The 17,513-nt window shown below is 52.2% G+C and overlaps 1 protein-coding gene and 1 long non-coding RNA gene across 2 annotated transcripts in view; one reads left to right on the plus strand and one right to left on the minus strand.

The window, feature by feature from the left end:
* SFI1 (SFI1 centrin binding protein) overlaps window positions 1-17,513 on the minus strand; it is a 102,519-nt gene that overhangs the window by 272 nt on the left and 84,734 nt on the right. The window contains exons 17-33 of the mRNA XM_047088024.1: window positions 13,924-14,005; window positions 13,429-13,607; window positions 12,586-12,661; window positions 12,024-12,119; window positions 11,715-11,827; window positions 11,540-11,635; window positions 10,430-10,532; window positions 8,519-8,615; window positions 5,462-5,622; window positions 4,938-5,012; window positions 3,993-4,067; window positions 3,692-3,868; window positions 3,355-3,614; window positions 2,500-2,604; window positions 2,171-2,402; window positions 600-931; window positions 12-123 (exon numbers count right to left, since the gene is read on the minus strand). Of these exons, the coding sequence (XP_046943980.1) occupies window positions 12-123; window positions 600-931; window positions 2,171-2,402; window positions 2,500-2,604; window positions 3,355-3,614; window positions 3,692-3,868; window positions 3,993-4,067; window positions 4,938-5,012; window positions 5,462-5,622; window positions 8,519-8,615; window positions 10,430-10,532; window positions 11,540-11,635; window positions 11,715-11,827; window positions 12,024-12,119; window positions 12,586-12,661; window positions 13,429-13,607; window positions 13,924-14,005 (2,371 nt within the window). The remainder of the gene's footprint in view (window positions 1-11; window positions 124-599; window positions 932-2,170; window positions 2,403-2,499; window positions 2,605-3,354; window positions 3,615-3,691; window positions 3,869-3,992; window positions 4,068-4,937; window positions 5,013-5,461; window positions 5,623-8,518; window positions 8,616-10,429; window positions 10,533-11,539; window positions 11,636-11,714; window positions 11,828-12,023; window positions 12,120-12,585; window positions 12,662-13,428; window positions 13,608-13,923; window positions 14,006-17,513) is intronic.
* Window positions 11,036-14,116, plus strand: LOC124518191 (uncharacterized). Its single transcript, XR_006963636.1, has 2 exons — window positions 11,036-11,610; window positions 13,440-14,116. It is a non-coding gene; the product is annotated as an uncharacterized LOC124518191 (long non-coding RNA).

A 17,513-nucleotide genomic window follows, 5' to 3' on the forward strand; every position in this document is an offset into this window, starting at 1 on the left:
TGGGGTCTCACCTCCTGCAGTTCTTCCTGCACCTGCTGCTCTGCTTCATGGTCCTCAGGCCTGGGCTCCTCCTGGCTCAGTTCCAGCCACCGGCGCAGGCTTCTGGCTTGCCGCTGGCAGGACCTGAGGGAGTGAGACATCTGCTGCCAGCCCGGCCAGGCCCTTGGCAGTGCCTCCAGCTAGGGAAGCAGCACATCTGCTACTTCTGGTTGGGGCAGGGAGGGTTCTGTTCCTCTGTCAGCTTCCACCACCAGCTCAGGCAACTCAGGTGGGCCCTGGTGGAACTCCTCCCCGTCCCTGTTCCTGGGCATGGGGGGAGACAGGCTCTGGACCTGGATCACAGACAAGACAGGACAGCCCCCTGTGCACAGGCCTGTCTTTTCTGCACCTTCATCGTGCACAGTCACTGGACCGCTGGCCTCGCACTTGACTTAGGTGGAAAGTTTTGCTCCCCTTTATCCTCTGTCCCACAGGTGAGGCAGACCTGAGCTGGACTGAGGGACAAATGTGCCACGTGTGGGGGGTGGGCACAGGCAAAACACCCCAAGGAACCTGGCAGCCAGTTCTGGGGACACGGCTGGGGTTTTTCTGGGTCTTACGAGAGGTTCTGCTTCATGGTCTGGTAGTCCTGCAGTTGCTGCTGGATGCCCTCAAGCTCGGCCTCCAGGTCAGTATGGCCCATGGTAACAGGAGAATAAGCTTGATCTTGGTTACCCTCCCGGCTACGCCACGGCTGGATGGAGGGATTCCGGGCAGGGGCCTGAGCGCTCACAGTGTGGACAGGCCTTAGGCACACACCTGTGCCTGCAGAGCCTGGCCCGGGCCCAGTGCCTGTGAAGTCCCCAGGAAGCAGCAGGTGGGGGTGGGGGACACTGGCTGCAGATGGAGAGGCCTGGGGCACAAGCCCAGGGGTGATGGGCTGTGTAGATGCCTGTAAAGGGAGGACAGATGAGCAGGAAGGCAGGCTGGGGAGGGGCACCCAGGCTACCCACTGCAGGGGTATGGGGAGGTGAGGCCACAGGACTTGACCTAGCCGGCTCACCTAGTCTGGCCCTGGCTCTGCCCCTTTCTTCAGGACCTGATAGGAGGACGTCCCACAAGCAGCTCAAGGAACACTCCACACCTGTGCAGGCCAGTCCCACCCCTTCCCCAGAGCCTGGCTCTTTACCTCCCCAAGCAGCCGTTTTACCCTCACCTCACTCTGAGCGGCGATCCTGTGCTTCAGGGAGAAAAGTGGTCAAAGGCAACTATCCTCGTCAAACCCCACACCTTCCGTTCCTTTCTGGTGACGACTGACCAGCTCTCTTCGGGCACCAACTCTGGGGGTGTCCCAACCCTGCTGCCGTCTCCTCCGTTACCAAGCACTGGGACCTTCTCTACCACCTGGCCATCCCTGCCCAGACTCTTCACTTGTATGTCACATGCCCTCAGGAGCCTCTGCCCCTTTCCTCCCAGGTGACCTCTTTAGGTCCCAAGGGTTTACCTTCACCTTATGTGGACTGAGTTTTGCTCTCCAGCCCTGACCACACCCAGAATCTTGTTGCTTTATCTCAGATTTGACAGGTTTAAGATAAACTCTTCAGGCTTTACCCCAAATGGGCTCCCTACCCCCATTTCCCTCTTTCAGTAAAAGAACTCGTTTTTCCTGGAGTTACTCAAGCCAGAAACCCAGGAGCCATCCTGGATTCCCTCCTCACCCTTATCAAACCCATCGGAGCATCAGAGCAGGTCCTGCCTAGTCTGCCTCCCACGATGGGCTCTGCCCACAGCCACCACCTGATCTTGTTTCCCAGCACCTTCCGCTGGGCCACGGGAACACAGCAGCCAAAAGGCCCCCACCATTTCCTACTTTCCTTAAAATCCAGACATTCCCCCAGGGCCTGCAGGACCCTCCATGATCTGCAGTGTCTTCATCTATGTCTGGGGCTCTTTGGTCTCTACCTCTAGGATAGAAGCTTCACAAGGGGGGCCTTAGCAGCCTTTCCATACTGTGTCCCTAGGACAGGGACACCTACACCTGGTGAATGCATGAGTGGCCTCGCTGCATCCTCCTGAGCTGGCAGTGCTCTGGAAGCAGTGAGTACAGCTCCGGCTACAGCACCGAGCACATGAGGAAGAGCACTGAAGGCCAGACCAAAGAATGAGACCCCAGGTGACCAGGAGGACTTACCCTGGCAGGTGCTTCCACCCCACATGGCATGAAGGAGGAAGGGGGCAGCAGTTCTGGGCCCATATTCAATGTGGGGGGCAACTTTGGGCCAGGGTGACTTGGTAGGGTCTTGGGCTGGGGCAGGGGGCTGCCTGGGACCAGTGCTGTCCAGGCCTCTGGCAGGCAAGGCGTCATCAGGGAAGGGCCCGCTGGCTGGGTCACACCTGGATTACACTCCCACGGTGCCTCAGGCCTACGCAGAGGGAGGGGCAGGAGGTGGTCAGGCCACAGTACCCTCCTGAGGACCAGGAGGGAAAGGGGGCCACTCACCCTAGGACCATAAAACATACCCTGGTCTCCCAAGGGTGCGACATCCCAGGGGCCCCTGGCTCTGCATGGGCTCCAGCAGGAAATGTGGGCGTCGAGGCTGCTTTCTTGCCAAGCGGGCAGCATTGCTGGGAAGAAACACAGTCCTGTTCCTCTAGGCTGCTTGGGGCACCCAGTCTGACCCCTCCAATCTTACAGGGAGACTGAGGGCCAGAGAAGGAGAGGCTCTTGCCCAAGGTTAAGCGGTGAACCGGAAGTGATCCTGGGCCATATAGTACTTCCAGTAATTCCAATGAAGTGAGCCTGGCGACGTGGGGATGCCTCACCCACATCATCTCACTTGACCTCTATAGCAACCTGGTGCTCCTCCCACATCAGAGTGGGAGCAGGCTCATCATGGTCAGACCCTATCAGGGCTGGGGGTAAGGGAGGCAGAGAGGACTGAGGCCCAGTCCAGTACCCAAAACCCCCCCCTCACCCCCACCACAGGTAACCTCTCTGCCAGGCTCAGGTAGTGCTGGTCACTTGGAGCTGGTGTGCAGGAATGGGCCAGGTCACAAGCAGTAGGGTTTCCGAGAGGGAGCCCATTTCTCAGCTGTACGTGGAGAAGCAGGGAGACTGGAAGGTCTGGGGGCACAAGGGCGGGGCTGCCCTACAGCCTATATTCCTTTTCCTAAAACTACATGTTTTCTCCCCCATGCTCTGCAGGAACAGAGGATGCGGTCCTGTCAGTTGGGACCCAATGGGAATGGGAGGGATGTGACAGGATTCTACTGGAGAGGGGTCCAAGCAGCTCAGCCATGACCTCCCTCCTGTACAGTCCAAGCCTCTGCCCAGACAGGAAGAAAGGAGGACGAGGTGAGGGTTGGGCTACTCACAGCTCTAGAAGTTGGGAGTCTCCAGCAGCCAGGGCCAAGCTGCCCAGAGCTCCCCGTGACTGAGGATCTTGTGTCCTCTTGGCCTCCAGGGCGGCATCCCCAGCCCCAGCAGCAACACAGGTGGAAAGGGGACTGTCAAATGTCACTCTCCTGCTGGGCATGGTGGATGTCAGGGGCTGAGGCTCCCTGCCCTGGCCCAGAACCTTCTGTTTCCACAGCATGGCACAGCGATGGACCACACGGTGGAGACTGTGGGCCGCCTGCAACAGGCCTCTGGTCAGGTCATGCCTGGTCCTGCCTGTTCCCCAGGAGAAGGGGTGGAGGACCCAGGGCTCACCTGCACCTGCTGCTGGGCATGCAGCTGCTGCCGGAAGGCCTGCATGCTGGCTGCAAACCGTAAGAGGCGTGTGGCACCTTCCTGAAGGAGCTGCTGGTGGTAGGCCTGAACAGCTCGCTCCAGTCGCGCCTTCTTTCTCCTCCTTTCCAGTACCAAGCCCAGCCACGCGGCCCACACCTCCAGGGAAAGGAGATGAGGCCCAGATCACCTTGCTTAAGCCTCCCCCTGGAGGTGTGCCCTCCTTTGAGGCATGGCCCTCTCCTGGAGAGGCAGGGGCAGTGGGGTGTGGAGCCCCCCTTACCTTTGCCTGTAGTGAGAAGGACCAGAACCACAAGGCCCGGGCCGTGCCCCGCTGCTCTCGCTTCCTGTTCGCCAGCTAGGGGTCAAAAAGAGGACTATGGAAGTTTAGCCTTTAAGGAAGCTGCCCTGACCACAGCGTCCTGGTCACTCTGAGACCCTTTTCTCGCTGCCCTCCTTCCATTAGAAAGGGCCCAGTGCTGGTGGGCCAAGGAGTGATCCTTTGGGAAGAACAAAGGCAAAAAGCTCCTAGGGAAGGGAGCAGCTTGGGGCGGTGTGCTGGGCTCACCAGACACCTGCACATGAAGGTTTGCTGGGCATGATGCAATCCTGCCTGGTGTTTTATCAAGTCCTTGGGAAAGACATGCATTTCATGTTAATTTTTTGGATATTACCCCTGAAATATTTTCTAATGTGACACTGTAGAAATCAGGCCCTGAAGTGACTTGAGCTCGTACAGGTCACAGGTAGAAGAAGTGGCAGTGCTAGGAAATGATTAAGGTTGGGGGGGCCCTAGGACGAGGGTGGAATTAAAAATGTTAAACGTGGGGGTGCCCAGCTGGCTCCAGTCAGTAGAGTGTGAGACTCTTTTTTAATTTTTTTTAATGCTGTTAATATTTTTTTTGAGAGAGAAACAGAGTGCAAGTGGGAGAGGGGCAGACAGAGAGGGAGAAAGAATCTGAAGCAGGTCCCAGGCTCTGAGCTGTCAACACAGAGCCCGATGCGGGGCTCAAACTCACGAAATGCAAGATCAAGACCTGAGCTGAAGTCGGATGCTTAACCCAGGCACCCAGGCACCTCGGAGCACGCAACTCTTGATCTCAGGGTCATGAGTTCAAGCCCCACATTGGGTGTACAGATTACTTAAATGAAAATAATAATTTAAAAAAAGTTAAACATGGGCTTGGGAGGCAGTGGGAAGGGGAAGGGGCTTCTTGCTGGCTCCCACCTGTTGTTTCCATTGGCGGAAGTAGGCCCGGCTAAGAGTCTGGGCCAGGAGCTGGGCACCCTGCCTCTGCAGCAGCTGGGAAGAGAGCAGACAAAAGCAATCAGGGCCCTGTATCACAAACACCTGGGTGCAGCCAGAGGGTGAAAGGCTCTGGGCCGAAGTGAATTGTCCTCCCATCCCCAGGAAGAGGAGTTCTGGAGGAAGCCAAGGGCCTCCCATACCAGGCATGGGTGTCTATGGGACTCTGGAGGTCTCCCAGCTCTGATATCCCGTGTTTCAGAATGAATCAGATCTCTCTGCTGGGCTATCTTCTGCCTGGGGGAGACCCGACCCTGAAACTGGTTTCCCTCAGTCTTCTCAGAAAGGCTCTGGTAATCTTGCACCTACAGGATCCCAACTACCCAGCACCCATCCTGGTGGTCGTGGGTTCTACAGAAAGGCCCTCCTTTTCCCCAGATGGTTGTCTCCCAGCCTGGAGCACCCCCTCTGTACAGCGGCACGTGGGGAGCTGCCGCCTGCCTCACCCGCTTCCTGACACAGCCCAGATGGTGCACCTTCCACTGGGCCATGGCCTGCAGCAGCAGCCACCGGTGGTGATGCCCAGCTGCCCTCTCGAGCTGGGCTCTCCGCTGGGCTGCCCTCTGGCCTCGGTCCCGCCAGCGCTGAAACCAGGTCCTGAGACATCCTAAGGCAGATCTGAGTCAGAGTTTGCTCTTTTGGAGGGTTTCTACGGACAACTCTGCAATGGTGGAAATTCAGAGAGCAGAAAAGGTCGTGTGGGGGTGGAACTGGGGCGTCAGCTGCACTCAGTAAAACCTCCACATGCAGACAGTGGCCACTCTGAGGACAGCTCTGGCCACCTTCAGTGGCTGTGAGCACCCTGGAGGCCGGAACCAGGTCTGCTGTTTACTGCAAGGGCCTTCCAGAGCCACCAGCCTGTCCACAGCAGCCACGGGTCTGCAGCACCCCTGCGGAGTGTCCTCAGGATGCTGCCGGGGGTGTGGATAAGACCTTTGCCTTGGTCTGAGGGAGTGGGGTGCCATGACTCGATTTTGCCCGGGAGGAAACAAAGGCTTGGTCCAGGCAGCTCAAGCCAGGCACAGTGTCTGCTGGGCCATGTCCTCTGCCACTGTGGGCACTGCAGGCAGGCAGAGGCTACATAATGCATTCTGTTTATGTCACCAGATTCTCCCTTGAGGGAGCAAGCACTTTCTTCTGTTTTTTGTTTTTATTTTTTTCTTTCAGGTTTTTCCCTTTTCTTAGGCCCTGAGAGAAGTTTCTTTTAGAGACAACAGAAGAGGGTTGGTACCAGGGAACTGATGCCAAGATGGGGTGTCCTCTGGGACTTGCTGGAGAGGGCAGGGAAGGAGGATTCACACGCCTGGAGGTGAGCATTAGTACCAAGTGCTGATACGTGCTGGGTACTGCTTCAAGTGTGCCTATTGTGTCTCACTGAACCCACAGGACCACCCCAAGAGGCAGGTACTATTACTCCCATTTTACAGATGGAGAAACTGAGGCTCAAAGAATACTTGGCGAGGTCACACAGCCAGCATCTGACCCCGCCTGTACTAGGCATTCTGTTGAATGTGTTTTATGACGCCTTGCCCTGAGTTCATCCTCCCCCAGCACTGGGCCCCATCCTTGGGCTGCCAAGGTGTGCCTGAGACCCGAGGCCTTAACTAAGCCCAAAAATGGTTCCACAGGTACTGTGTGCATCTGCAGTTTGCTGAGAGCACAGCGTCTTGTCACGTGGCCTCCCAAATCCTTTGTACCACCTGTAATGGCCCCACGCAGGGCCCACCACACGGTGTCACTCCCTTCTACGGAAACTGCCTGCCCCTTGGCCCTGCAGAGAAGCAGCTTCAGGCTGCACCCCATGCCTGTCACCTCTAACACCCACCGTGACCACCTGGGCCGAGTGTGGATGCCTGACCCACACTGGCACTGACAAGGCCTCTGCAGCCCTTGATGCCAAAGCTCTGTCCAAATAGAGGCCAAGGGATGAGCTGAGCCCCTCAGCTTCTTTTTTGGAGTGAACTGGAAACGCAGCACTGGTTTCTGGGGTGAAGGGCAGCGTGAGGACATAGAAAAGCACATTAGGGGTGGAGCAGGTGTGGGATGTTTGACCCCAGGGTTCTGCCCAGAGGAAAGCAGAGATCTGTGTTTATCAACACAACCAAAGTCAGAACCCAACCAAAGTTGATCAATTTTTGTCCTGGAGCAAACTAACAACTTGATCTGTTTTCCCTATGGTCTGATTTAAACCATTTCCATTTGTTTTCACTTCCAGTTGTATCTTCATTTACTCTAAGCACTGGTTTTCCCCTCAGAGTGCTGGATACCCCACTTCAGGGACATGGATCTCAGTTTCCCTGCATCTCATCTCTGCTTCTGTCTGGACCATCTACTCCAGGCTTTTTATAGAAGGTATTCAGACTGCCCAAGGCCACTGCTCCCTAAACATACAAGGAAGCAGGATCCTATGTGATGGGGCTGACCTGAGAAGCAGCCAGCCCCTGGAAGGACTTTCCAATTGAAACCACCCCACCTTTGACCCCTCTTTAAGAATTAGATTTTTGGGTACCTGGATGGCTCAGTCAGTTAAGCATCCAACTCTTGATTTCAGCTCAGGTCAGGATCTCATGCTTCGTGAGTTTGAGCCCTGCGTTGGGCTCTGTACTGACAATGTGGAGCCTGCTTGGGATTCTCTCACTCTCCCTCTTTCTCTGCTCCTCCTCCCCTCTCCCCCTCCCTCTCTCAAAATAAATAATAAACTTAAAAAAAAAAGAATTAGATTTTAAGCCTTGGTCTTGCATTTGAACATAAACTGGTTGGGACACCAGAGTGGCTCAGTTAGTTAAGCATCTGATCTCGGTTTATGATCTCATGGTTTGTGAGTTTGACTCCTGCGTCAGGCTCTTCACTGACAGTTCAGAGCTTCCTTGGGATTCTCTCTCTCCCTCTCTGCCCACCCCCACAAACACTCTCTTTCTCTTAAAAATAAACATTAAAAAAAATGAACACAAAGTGTTTGGCTGGGATTGGTTGGGAACAGAATGCTATGATGTACTAGGTTGAACAGTTACCCCTTCCCACGTTTATGTTCATCCTGGAACCTCAGGGTTGGTGTATTATTTAGCAAGGGGGTCAGCACAATTAACTGACCCCATCCTGTAGTAGAGTGGACCTCTTGATACAGTAGGACTGGTGTCCTTCTAAGAAGAGACACAGGGGAGAGAGCCTTGTGCACACAGAGGCTGAGGCTGGAGTAATGAGTCTATAAGCCACAAACACCAAGGACCACCGGGGCTATCAGAGGCTGGAAGAGGCCAGGAAGGACTTTCCCTTCCAGCCTTCACAGGAATCATGGCCCTGCCAATACCCTGATTTCGGATCGGGCCTCCAGAACACTGAGAGAACAATTTTCTGATGTTTTAAACTTCCTAGCCTAAGGTACTTTAGCATCAGGAAACACACCTACAGGAGAAGAATACAAAGACTGAGGGGAAGCAAATGGAACACAAGACAGTTCTGTGTCCTTCACAATCCTCTCCCCAGCTTCCAGGAACTCTGCTTACCCCTATCCAGCACCTTCTGGGCCTCCTTAATGGCATAGTCCTCCTGCTGTCGGTAGTATATCTGCACTGATGCAGCCTCCCGCCACTGGACCAGGACCTAAGGGGCAGATGAAGAGCAGAGATGTGATCATGGCACATCCTGACTTCCCAGGACACACCAGCTGGGAACACGGCACACATGCACATTTTGGGAAACGCCAGCCAGCCACACAGGCAATGACCAAACCCCCAGTCCCCACAGGAAGCCCAGTATCTCAGGTGATGGGACTATTCTATAGAAGAACTATAAACTTCCTACCGGCCATCAAAAAGTCATTATGTGGGTTTTTGTTCTATTATTACTTGTTAAATGAAGCTATATGTTATATGCATGCAAGTTTTTTTAAGTTTAGTTATTTATTTTGAAAATTTTTTAATGTTTATTTATTTTTGAGAGACAGAGCATGAGCAGGGAAGGGGCAGAGAGAGAGGGGGAGACACAGAATCCGAAGCAGGCTCCAGGCTCTGAGCTGTCAGCACAGAGCCCAACGCAGGGCTTGAGCTCACAAACCGTGAGATCGTGACCTGAGCCAAAGTCGGATGCTTAACCAACTGAGCCACCCAGGCACCCCTAGTTATTTGAGAGACAGAGAGGGAGAGAGAGAGAGCACGAGCGAGTGCACAACCAGGGGAGGGGCAGAGAGAGAGGGAGAGAAAGAGAATCCCAAGTGGGCTCTGCACTGTCAGTGCAGAGCCTGATGTGGGGCTTGAACCCACAAACAGTGAGATCATGACTTGAGCCAAAATCGAGTCAGACGATTAACCAACTGAGCCACCCAGGTGCCCTAAGTTTATTTTTGAAAGAGAGAGCATGCACCAGAGCACGAATGGGGGAGGGGTGAGAGAGAGAGAGCACGCAAGAGAGCATCCCAAGCAGGCTCCATGCTGTCAGCACAGAAGCCAACATGGGGCTCAATCTCATGAACTGTGACCTATGCCAAAATCAAAAGTCAAGACACTCAACCAACTGAGCCACCCAGGTGCCCCTGCATGCAAATCTTTCACACTGAGACACACACGAAATCACACTAACAGAACACTTTACAAAGAAGTCAAGCATCCAGGGGACACTTGCTGCCCAGGCATGAATGCCATTCCCCGCAAAAAGGCCTTCTCCCTTCCATGCCCTGAAGCAGAGTCCTGACCCTCCTTCCAGGGCTGGCCTTGGAGCTTTTCTGACAACAGATTGGGCCTTGACTTTGTGTTACTCTTCATCCTCCGGAGGCTTCAGAGTTGTCAGGACCAGTACCAGTGCCTCCTAGCCTTCAAGCAGGTGAACCACTGCTGTTCTGGGTTCCTGGCAAACTGCTTTTTTCTAAAACATCCCCAAGTCCAGGGACCACTTCTGTCATTCCTCCCCATCTGTAACATGCCTTCTTCCTACAGCTGCATCCTGGCATGCCCTCCCTCCTCTAGCACGGGGGACAGGCCCCACACATAGCATTTGGGGGCCACTTCCCACGGATGATGACCAACAATCTCACATTCCTGGGGTGCTCTATGCTTTCCAGAAAGCCTCTGCAGCCACAAAACCAGCCACAATGAGTGAGCAACCTCTTCTGATAAAAAGACAGAAGCATGCTTAGTTTGTCCCAGTGGAAAATTCCACATGTGTAGGAAATACTGGTTCTGGTAAGAACCAGTTTGCTCACTATGTTTTTGTTTTAATGGATATTGGTTATTAATTCAGTAAAAAAAAAAATTAATAAATAAAACCCAACTAAATGCTCACACAGCTGTTATGTATGCATAGAGGAGGGTGTTAGCCCATTTCCCAGGTTCCACGTTCAGTGCAAATCTTTGGTGCCACCCCCTCGCAGAAGCACAGTTCCAAACCCTCCTGGGTGACCAGCTGGTCTCCTCATGCCTCACCTTGAAACACAAGGTCCGCCTATAGTGAGCACTTGCTTGGGAGGTTTTCTTTGCTTCATTCACACGGGCCATGGTGTTCTCTCTCCAACGATGGAACACATTCCTGTAGGACACAGGCCGGGGAGATGGGGGTGACACCAGTGTGGAGACAGTACAAGGTTTCTGTGAGCCGTTTCTGGTTCTTCCACTCATTCCTCAGTCGAGGTACAAGGTACCTTGGACTCCTTGTCCCTAACAATATTGGTCTCACTGGCAGCCATGTTTATGCTGACACAGACACTCAACACATGGCCGGTGAGCACCTGCCCTGTGCCAGGCACTGGGGGAGCACTGGGGACACCATGGTGAACAAGACCAAATACGACATCCACACACGTTAATGTGCTGCAGGGCACACAGAACGGTGACAGTGTAGGTGAGTCATGCCATAAGAGAGGCACAGATAGAGATGGCATAAGGGCACTGGAGCCCCATCACCATGCATGCTGCTGAGTTAGTTCAGGGACTCCCTCTTCCTCATTCTATCTAAAGAGCTGGACGGGCACTTCCCTGGAGGGTGGAGATGTTAAGTCCACAAGACCCACCACCAACAAGCAGTCTGGAATATGATATGCTGAACAAATCCAGAGGAAGGAAAATAAAGAGCAGAATGAGGGAGGTCTGCCAGGAAGCAGGGAGTACACAGCCTGGTTTAGCAAGAGCTGGAGGGTGGACTCATGACAGAGCTGGAGCTGAGAGAGCAAGTGACTGAAGGGTGTGAGAGATGCCTCTGGAATCAGTGAAAGGCCTGGAGGACCAAGCGGGAAGGCAGGTGAGGCGGGGCTGAGGCCAAGGGAGCGACTGCAGCCCTGGAGCAGGAGGTGCTCAATCTTGCAGGGGAGGGAGCCGTGTTGAGAGGAGCAAGACAAGTGGGAGTTCTCGCAAATGTCCAAGTGACGGCTGCCTCCTCGAGACCCCACTCTGCACATAGCAGGAATTCGAGACAGGAGATGAACCAATGAATGGGGTGCTTGCTGTGGAAACGCCAAAGCCACGCTGTGAGCGTCTGGCCCGGCTCTGGAGTCTGCGCCCCATTCCTCGGGCTGGGCCCAGAGATGCCGAGAGACTCACCATAGCAGCTGCCTCTTGTGCTGGCTCTCCCTGGCCGCCACCTCCCGTAGGATGCTCTGCACCTGGCTCTGGTAAGTCTGTGGGAGACCAAGAGGACTAGGAGCCAGCTGTGGGCCCACACCACTCCCTATATCTAGGCAGGCCTCACAGGTGCTGTGATGCCCAGAGCACTCACCACAGAGGGGGCAGAGGCCAAGAGCCCAGAGTCCCAAGGTCAGAAGAGTGCCCGGACAATAGGCCACTTGGACGGTAAGGCTGGTACCTCCAGCAGCACTTGTTTTTACTTTGCTGAGGGAGGATCAAAGAGCTCAGCCCTGTGGTTGTAAGACCCACAGCCCAGGTACCTTGCTCTTTGTGAGGCTTGTGGAATTACTCGCTCCAGCAGGGGCAGGGAGAACAAGGAAGGGAAGCCAAGTCTCCAGCAACCACCATCCCCCCCCCGCCCCCGGCGAGGCAGGACATGGAGGAAAGCAGCAGCCCCTACCCCCCAGGCGTGCAGCGCCCTGTGCAGCAACGTGTGCCGGTGATGCAGGTTGGCACGCGTCAGCTCCCGCTGCTCGGCATCACGCAGGGCCAGGCACTGTGGACAGAAAGAAGGGCCAGGGGCCCAGGGGTGGCTCAGCTGTGCCTCTGTCTTACACCCAGCCTGGGTACTAGGGCCTGAGTCCTCATCTCTGAATAGATATCTTTTGGGGGCTTTGTGAGGATCAGGTGGGGCAAGTGCCTGACTCGGGGTAAATGCTCAAGCAATGGTGATGGTCTAAACACTTTTTACCCCAAGTAGGATGCTTATAAATGGTTAGACCAGGAATTTTATGTTCAGTGGGTTCAGGCAAGAACCTAAAAGAATATTAGGGACTTTGAGCCAATCATCTCACAAAACCAGGTTAGCGTTTCCTCCTCTGCTGCCCGGCCTCTCCCCTATGCTCAGAGGCAGGTGCTTGCCGAGAGGCTGTAGAGAAGCCATATGTCTGCTCTGAGTCACGCTGACACACAGCTCCGCCTGGCCACAACCACATGCGGGGGCGTCTATGCCAAAGCCTTACCTCCCTCCACCTGTTCCAGGCCCAGTGGAGGAGCCGTACCGAGTGGAATTCTGCAGCCAGCATTAGGCCCATCTTCCTATGGGGAGGGTTGGAGTCAGCATGGCAGCCTGGACCTGGGCACCCCTCACGGTCCCTGGCCCCTACCTAGTGGTTGTTAAATTGGAGGAGAAGGGGACCAAGACCTTCTCTGAAGAGCTGCCAAAGGATGTGGGCTCTCACCTCAGGAAAGTGAGCACCTAGTCAAATTTTTGCATACAACTAAAGGGCTCAAGTACCAGTGAAGCACGTTCATGTGAAGGCAACTTAGGAGGTTAAATGTGGCCAGAATTTGAGAGTGGGGGAGATCCTCACAGCACAAAGTGGGTGCAGAAAGGCATCAAAGCAGGACAGTGTCTGCAGTATCCACGTGGGCTGTCTGCCCCAGCTCTCTCTGACCACACAGTGTGGTAAAAACTGCCACAACCTGTCCCCAGGCTGTAGCCGCTGGTCCTGGGGGAGGTCAGCTACCCTGAAATGGGCTCATCAGTCTAGTCCCTGGCCACGGTCACTTTGAATGGGCCCCAACCAGTGAGTAGGATGCATCCAATGGATAGGACCTCAGATCCACAGAGCATGTCTGTCCCTAGTTGAGTTCCTAAGGCTGGGAGCCCCAGGAGGTACCCCAGGATACTTTCACTTGAGCCCTGGTTTTGCACAGACTGTATCAGGTAGAATTTCTGGAACTTAAAACCAGAGTCTAGGCTAACAGGATTCTCCGATGGGCATTCAGAGCTGATGGCACTGCCACTATGGTCAAAGCTGGCCTGAGATGGCAGAGCGTCTGGGCCAGAAGCAGCCCCTCACACTGTTCTCAGCCCTCGGGCACTCTCCCTCCAGATGCAGAAAGCCTTCCTGAGCTGTCTGTGGTGGTGGTGGGCACAGGCCACTGCTTGCTGCTGCCGCTCCTGGTGACAAGCTGCTGCCTGTTGGTGCCACGTGGACCAGGACCTTCGCAGAAGCTGCCGCTCTGAATGAAGGATGGCCTGGGGCAGGACAGCAGGGAAAGAACAGAGCGGGTCAGGTAGCATGGGTACAGGAGCCAAGAAGAATCTACAGGCCAAAAATAATGACCAAGGCCAAAGAAATGGGCTTTAACAAGCTGCCCTGGCCTAGAAGCCACATATAGACTCTGCTGACAAAGTCAATAGGCACCCCACGCCGTGCCCTGTCTCGTGAGTCCTGGTCACAGGCAGAACACCCCTCAGTGTGGGTCTGGGTTCCAGGCAACATCCAGAGCAGAAGAGGCAGCAAATGCAAAGACTTGAAACAGGTCCTGCCTCCTCAGGGATGGCCACTTACCATTCTCTCTGCCAGGCGGTTTTCTCGATGCTGAAACATCTTCTGCCACCACACAGCAAATACTTTCCTCTCCAACATTTCCCTAAAAATGGCAAACATCATCATCATAATAATGGACTTAAAACAAAGCAACTATAAAAAAGAATGAGAAGTTCCAAATAATTGGATTTTTCCTCTTATGCTATTGAATAAGTTGATGGCACGCCTGGGTGGCTCAGTTGGTTGAGCATCTGACTTTGGCTCAGGTCATGATCTCATGGTTCGTGGGTTCGAGCCCCAAGTCAGGCTCTGTGCTGACAGCTTGGAGCCTGGAGCCTACTTCAGATTCTGTGTCTCCCTTTCTCTCTGCCCTTCCCCTGCTCGTGCTCTGTCTCTCTCTCTCTCTCAAAAATAAATAAATAAACATTAAAAAAAAAGGTGAATAAGTTGATATGGGGGGGAAGGAAAGAGAAAGACAGGAAAGCAAACAACAGTAACCAAAAAGCCCCACAGACAACCCAATACTCTCCAAGTGATTTCTGGTGTCAGCGAAGCATTCACACAGTACGAAAAAGACTGACTTTGAGACCCTGTCTCTTCATCAGTTCAGTTCCACACTGCATTACTAACAGTGCTCAATGATCATTAGTGAAAGCCTTTCTAGTTCATTCTGACCAGCCAGGTTGCTGCTACATAAATCCCTGTGGGAAGTGGTTGAAAACAGATTCCAGGCCTCCGGGAATTACTGTGGCCCCAGGAAATGGTAGGTCTGAAGTGGGCCCCTAGAAATGATGTTTAAAACAAGTGTTCCAAGTCAGACAGACAAGGAGACAGGTTTGAGAACCACTGCTTCGTCACCTCTGCCTAGGACTCCCTACTCACCATAATGACGTCAAATCCTGCAAAAGCAGCACTGGGACAACTGGTCAATGGCCACTAGGAGCTGTGCATTGGTAAAACCATGGAACAAAATATATAATGCAACTGTTTTCAGCCCTGGACAGCAGGCAACACAGACTGTGATACTTAGAGACCAGAAACAAGTAAGGTGAGCTCTCTGGCTGCCCAGACTTTCTGCCCGAGGGCATGTTCTGAACCATGGGGGCAGGGGGAGGGAATCCAAGCAGAGGACAGTTTCACAGAGTTGAGGCAGAGACTAGAGTTCAAAACTGCAGGTGAAAGACTGTATGGACACATGTGGCCTTCCTGAACCTGGGCAGGTAGAGAACTTGCCCTGCCCCAGAGGCATGCTCACAGACACCTTGCACACTCCATAAGGGGAACACCCAAACTTCCATGTGAGTCTGCTCCATCTACATATAACACTGTACAGGTAGGCTCTGTGAGGCTGATAGCTGATATCAGGGCTGACAGCTGGATGGAGATGACCAGAGGTTGGAAAGGGCTGGGAGATGGAGTTCTGACCCAGCCTGAATGGAGAGACTTTGCTGAGAACATCAGAATTCAGAAAGGCTAAGCCTCAGTAACAAGAGCTATGCTCTAACACTGAAGACAACATTTAAAGAGCTTCCACATGAGGTGCCTGGCTGGCTCGGTTGATAGAACATGCAACTCTTGATCTCAGTGTGGTAAGTTCAAGTACCATGCTGGGTATAGACATTACTTAAAAAGTAAAATCTTGGGGCGCCTGGGTGGCTCAGTTGGTTGGATGTCCGACTTCGGCTCAGGTCATGATCTCGCGGTCTGTGAGTTCGAGCCCCGCGTCGGGCTCTGTGCTGACAGCTCAGAGCCTGGAGCCTGTTTCGGATTCTGTGTCTCCCTCTCTCTGACCCTCCCCCGTTCATGCTCTGTCTCTCTCTGTCTCAAAAATAAATAAACGTTAACAAAAAAAATTAAAAAAAAATAAATAAAATCTTACACACACACACACACACACACACACACACACGCAGACCCACACACACAGACCCACACAAATGAAGAATAGAATCATACTTGATACGATCAACAGGAACCACCAGAAGAAACAGCAACTATTGCCTGCCAGAATAAAATGCAAAACCCTTTAAAGGAAAAATAGCTGTCAACAAGACAATGACCCAAATGTTGGTATCAGCAAACACTTAAAAAGTTATTATAAATAAGTTTGTGTACTTTTTTAAAAATTTTTTATTTATTTATTTTGAGAGAGAAAGAATGAGAGCAGGAGAGGGGCAGAGAGAGAAGGAAAGAGAGAATCCCAAGCCGGCTCTGCACTGTCAGCACAGAGCCCAATGCGGGGCTTGAACTCACGAACTGGGAGATCATGACCTGAGCCAAAATCGAGTCTGATACCCAAATGACTGAGCCACCCAGGTGCCCCAAGTTTGTGTACTTAAGAGATGAACAAAATTAGTTAACAGACAAGGAATCTTGACAGAAAAATAGAAAGTACAAAAAAGAATCAAATGCTGTGGTGGCTCCTCAAAAAGTAAATGTAGAATTACCATATGATTTGGTGCATTCCACTTCCAGGTATATAAAACCAAAAGAACTAAAAGCAGGGACCCAAACATATGTATGTACAACGATGCTCACAGCAGCATTATCCACAATAGCTAAAAGGTAGAAATAATCCAAGTGTCTATGAACATACGGATGCATACACAAACTGTGGTATATACAATGGAACATTATTCAACCATAAAAAGGAATGAAATTCTTATACATGTTACGACATGGATAAGCCTTGAAAACATTATGCTAAGTAAAATAAGCCAGACACAAAAGGTTTACTATTACACAATTCCATGTAAATGAGATACTTAGAATAGGCAAATTCAGAGACAGAAAGTAGATGAGAGGTTCCCAGGGGCTAGGAGTAGATGGAAATGGGAAGTTAATTTTTAATGGATACAGAATTTGTCTGGGATGATGAAAATGCTCTGGAAATGGATAGTGGTGATGGCTATATAATATTGCAAATGTGCTTAATGCCACTGAATTGTGTACTTAAAAATTACCAATATGGTAAGTTTTATGTTATGTTTTACCAGAATTGGGAAAAAAGAAAGGAAGAAAGAAAATTCTAGACCTGAAAAGTACCATATCTGAAGGAGAAAAACCACTGGATGAGCTACAAATGAGAAAGTGAAGGAAAGAGACCACTAAAGACTTTCTATTGGAAGATCAATAGAAAGTACCCAATCTGAAAAAGAGAGAAAAAGAAAAAAAAACAAACAGAGCCTCAGTGACCTGTGGGACAACATCACATAGTCTAACATTGTGTAATTATAGAGTCATAGAAAGAGGGAAGAAAGGATATAGGATAGATAAATTATTTAAAGAAATAATGGTAAAAGACTTTCCAAATTTGGTGGTGGTGGTGGTGGAGGGGGAAACACCTCAGATTCAAGTTAGCTCAACCAACCCCAAGCAGGATAAACACAAGAAAACTACACTTAAAACATATCACACTCCAAACTGTTGAAAACCAAAGCTTAATAAAAACATCTTAAAGGCAAAGGAAGAGAGACAGATTACATCCAGGGGAAGAACAATACAAATGATGGGTGACTTTACAACATAAATAATGGAGGCCAGAAGACAAGGGAAGATGTCTTTAAAAGACTTGGGGGGCTCCTGGGTGGCTCAGTCGATTGAGCGACCGA

The sequence above is a fragment of the Lynx rufus genome, unplaced genomic scaffold (genome assembly GCF_022079265.1).
Source record: "Lynx rufus isolate CCGP_SWC_20201006 ecotype Redwood Valley unplaced genomic scaffold, mLynRuf1.p SCAF_24, whole genome shotgun sequence".
Classification (NCBI taxonomy): domain Eukaryota; kingdom Metazoa; phylum Chordata; class Mammalia; order Carnivora; family Felidae; genus Lynx; species Lynx rufus.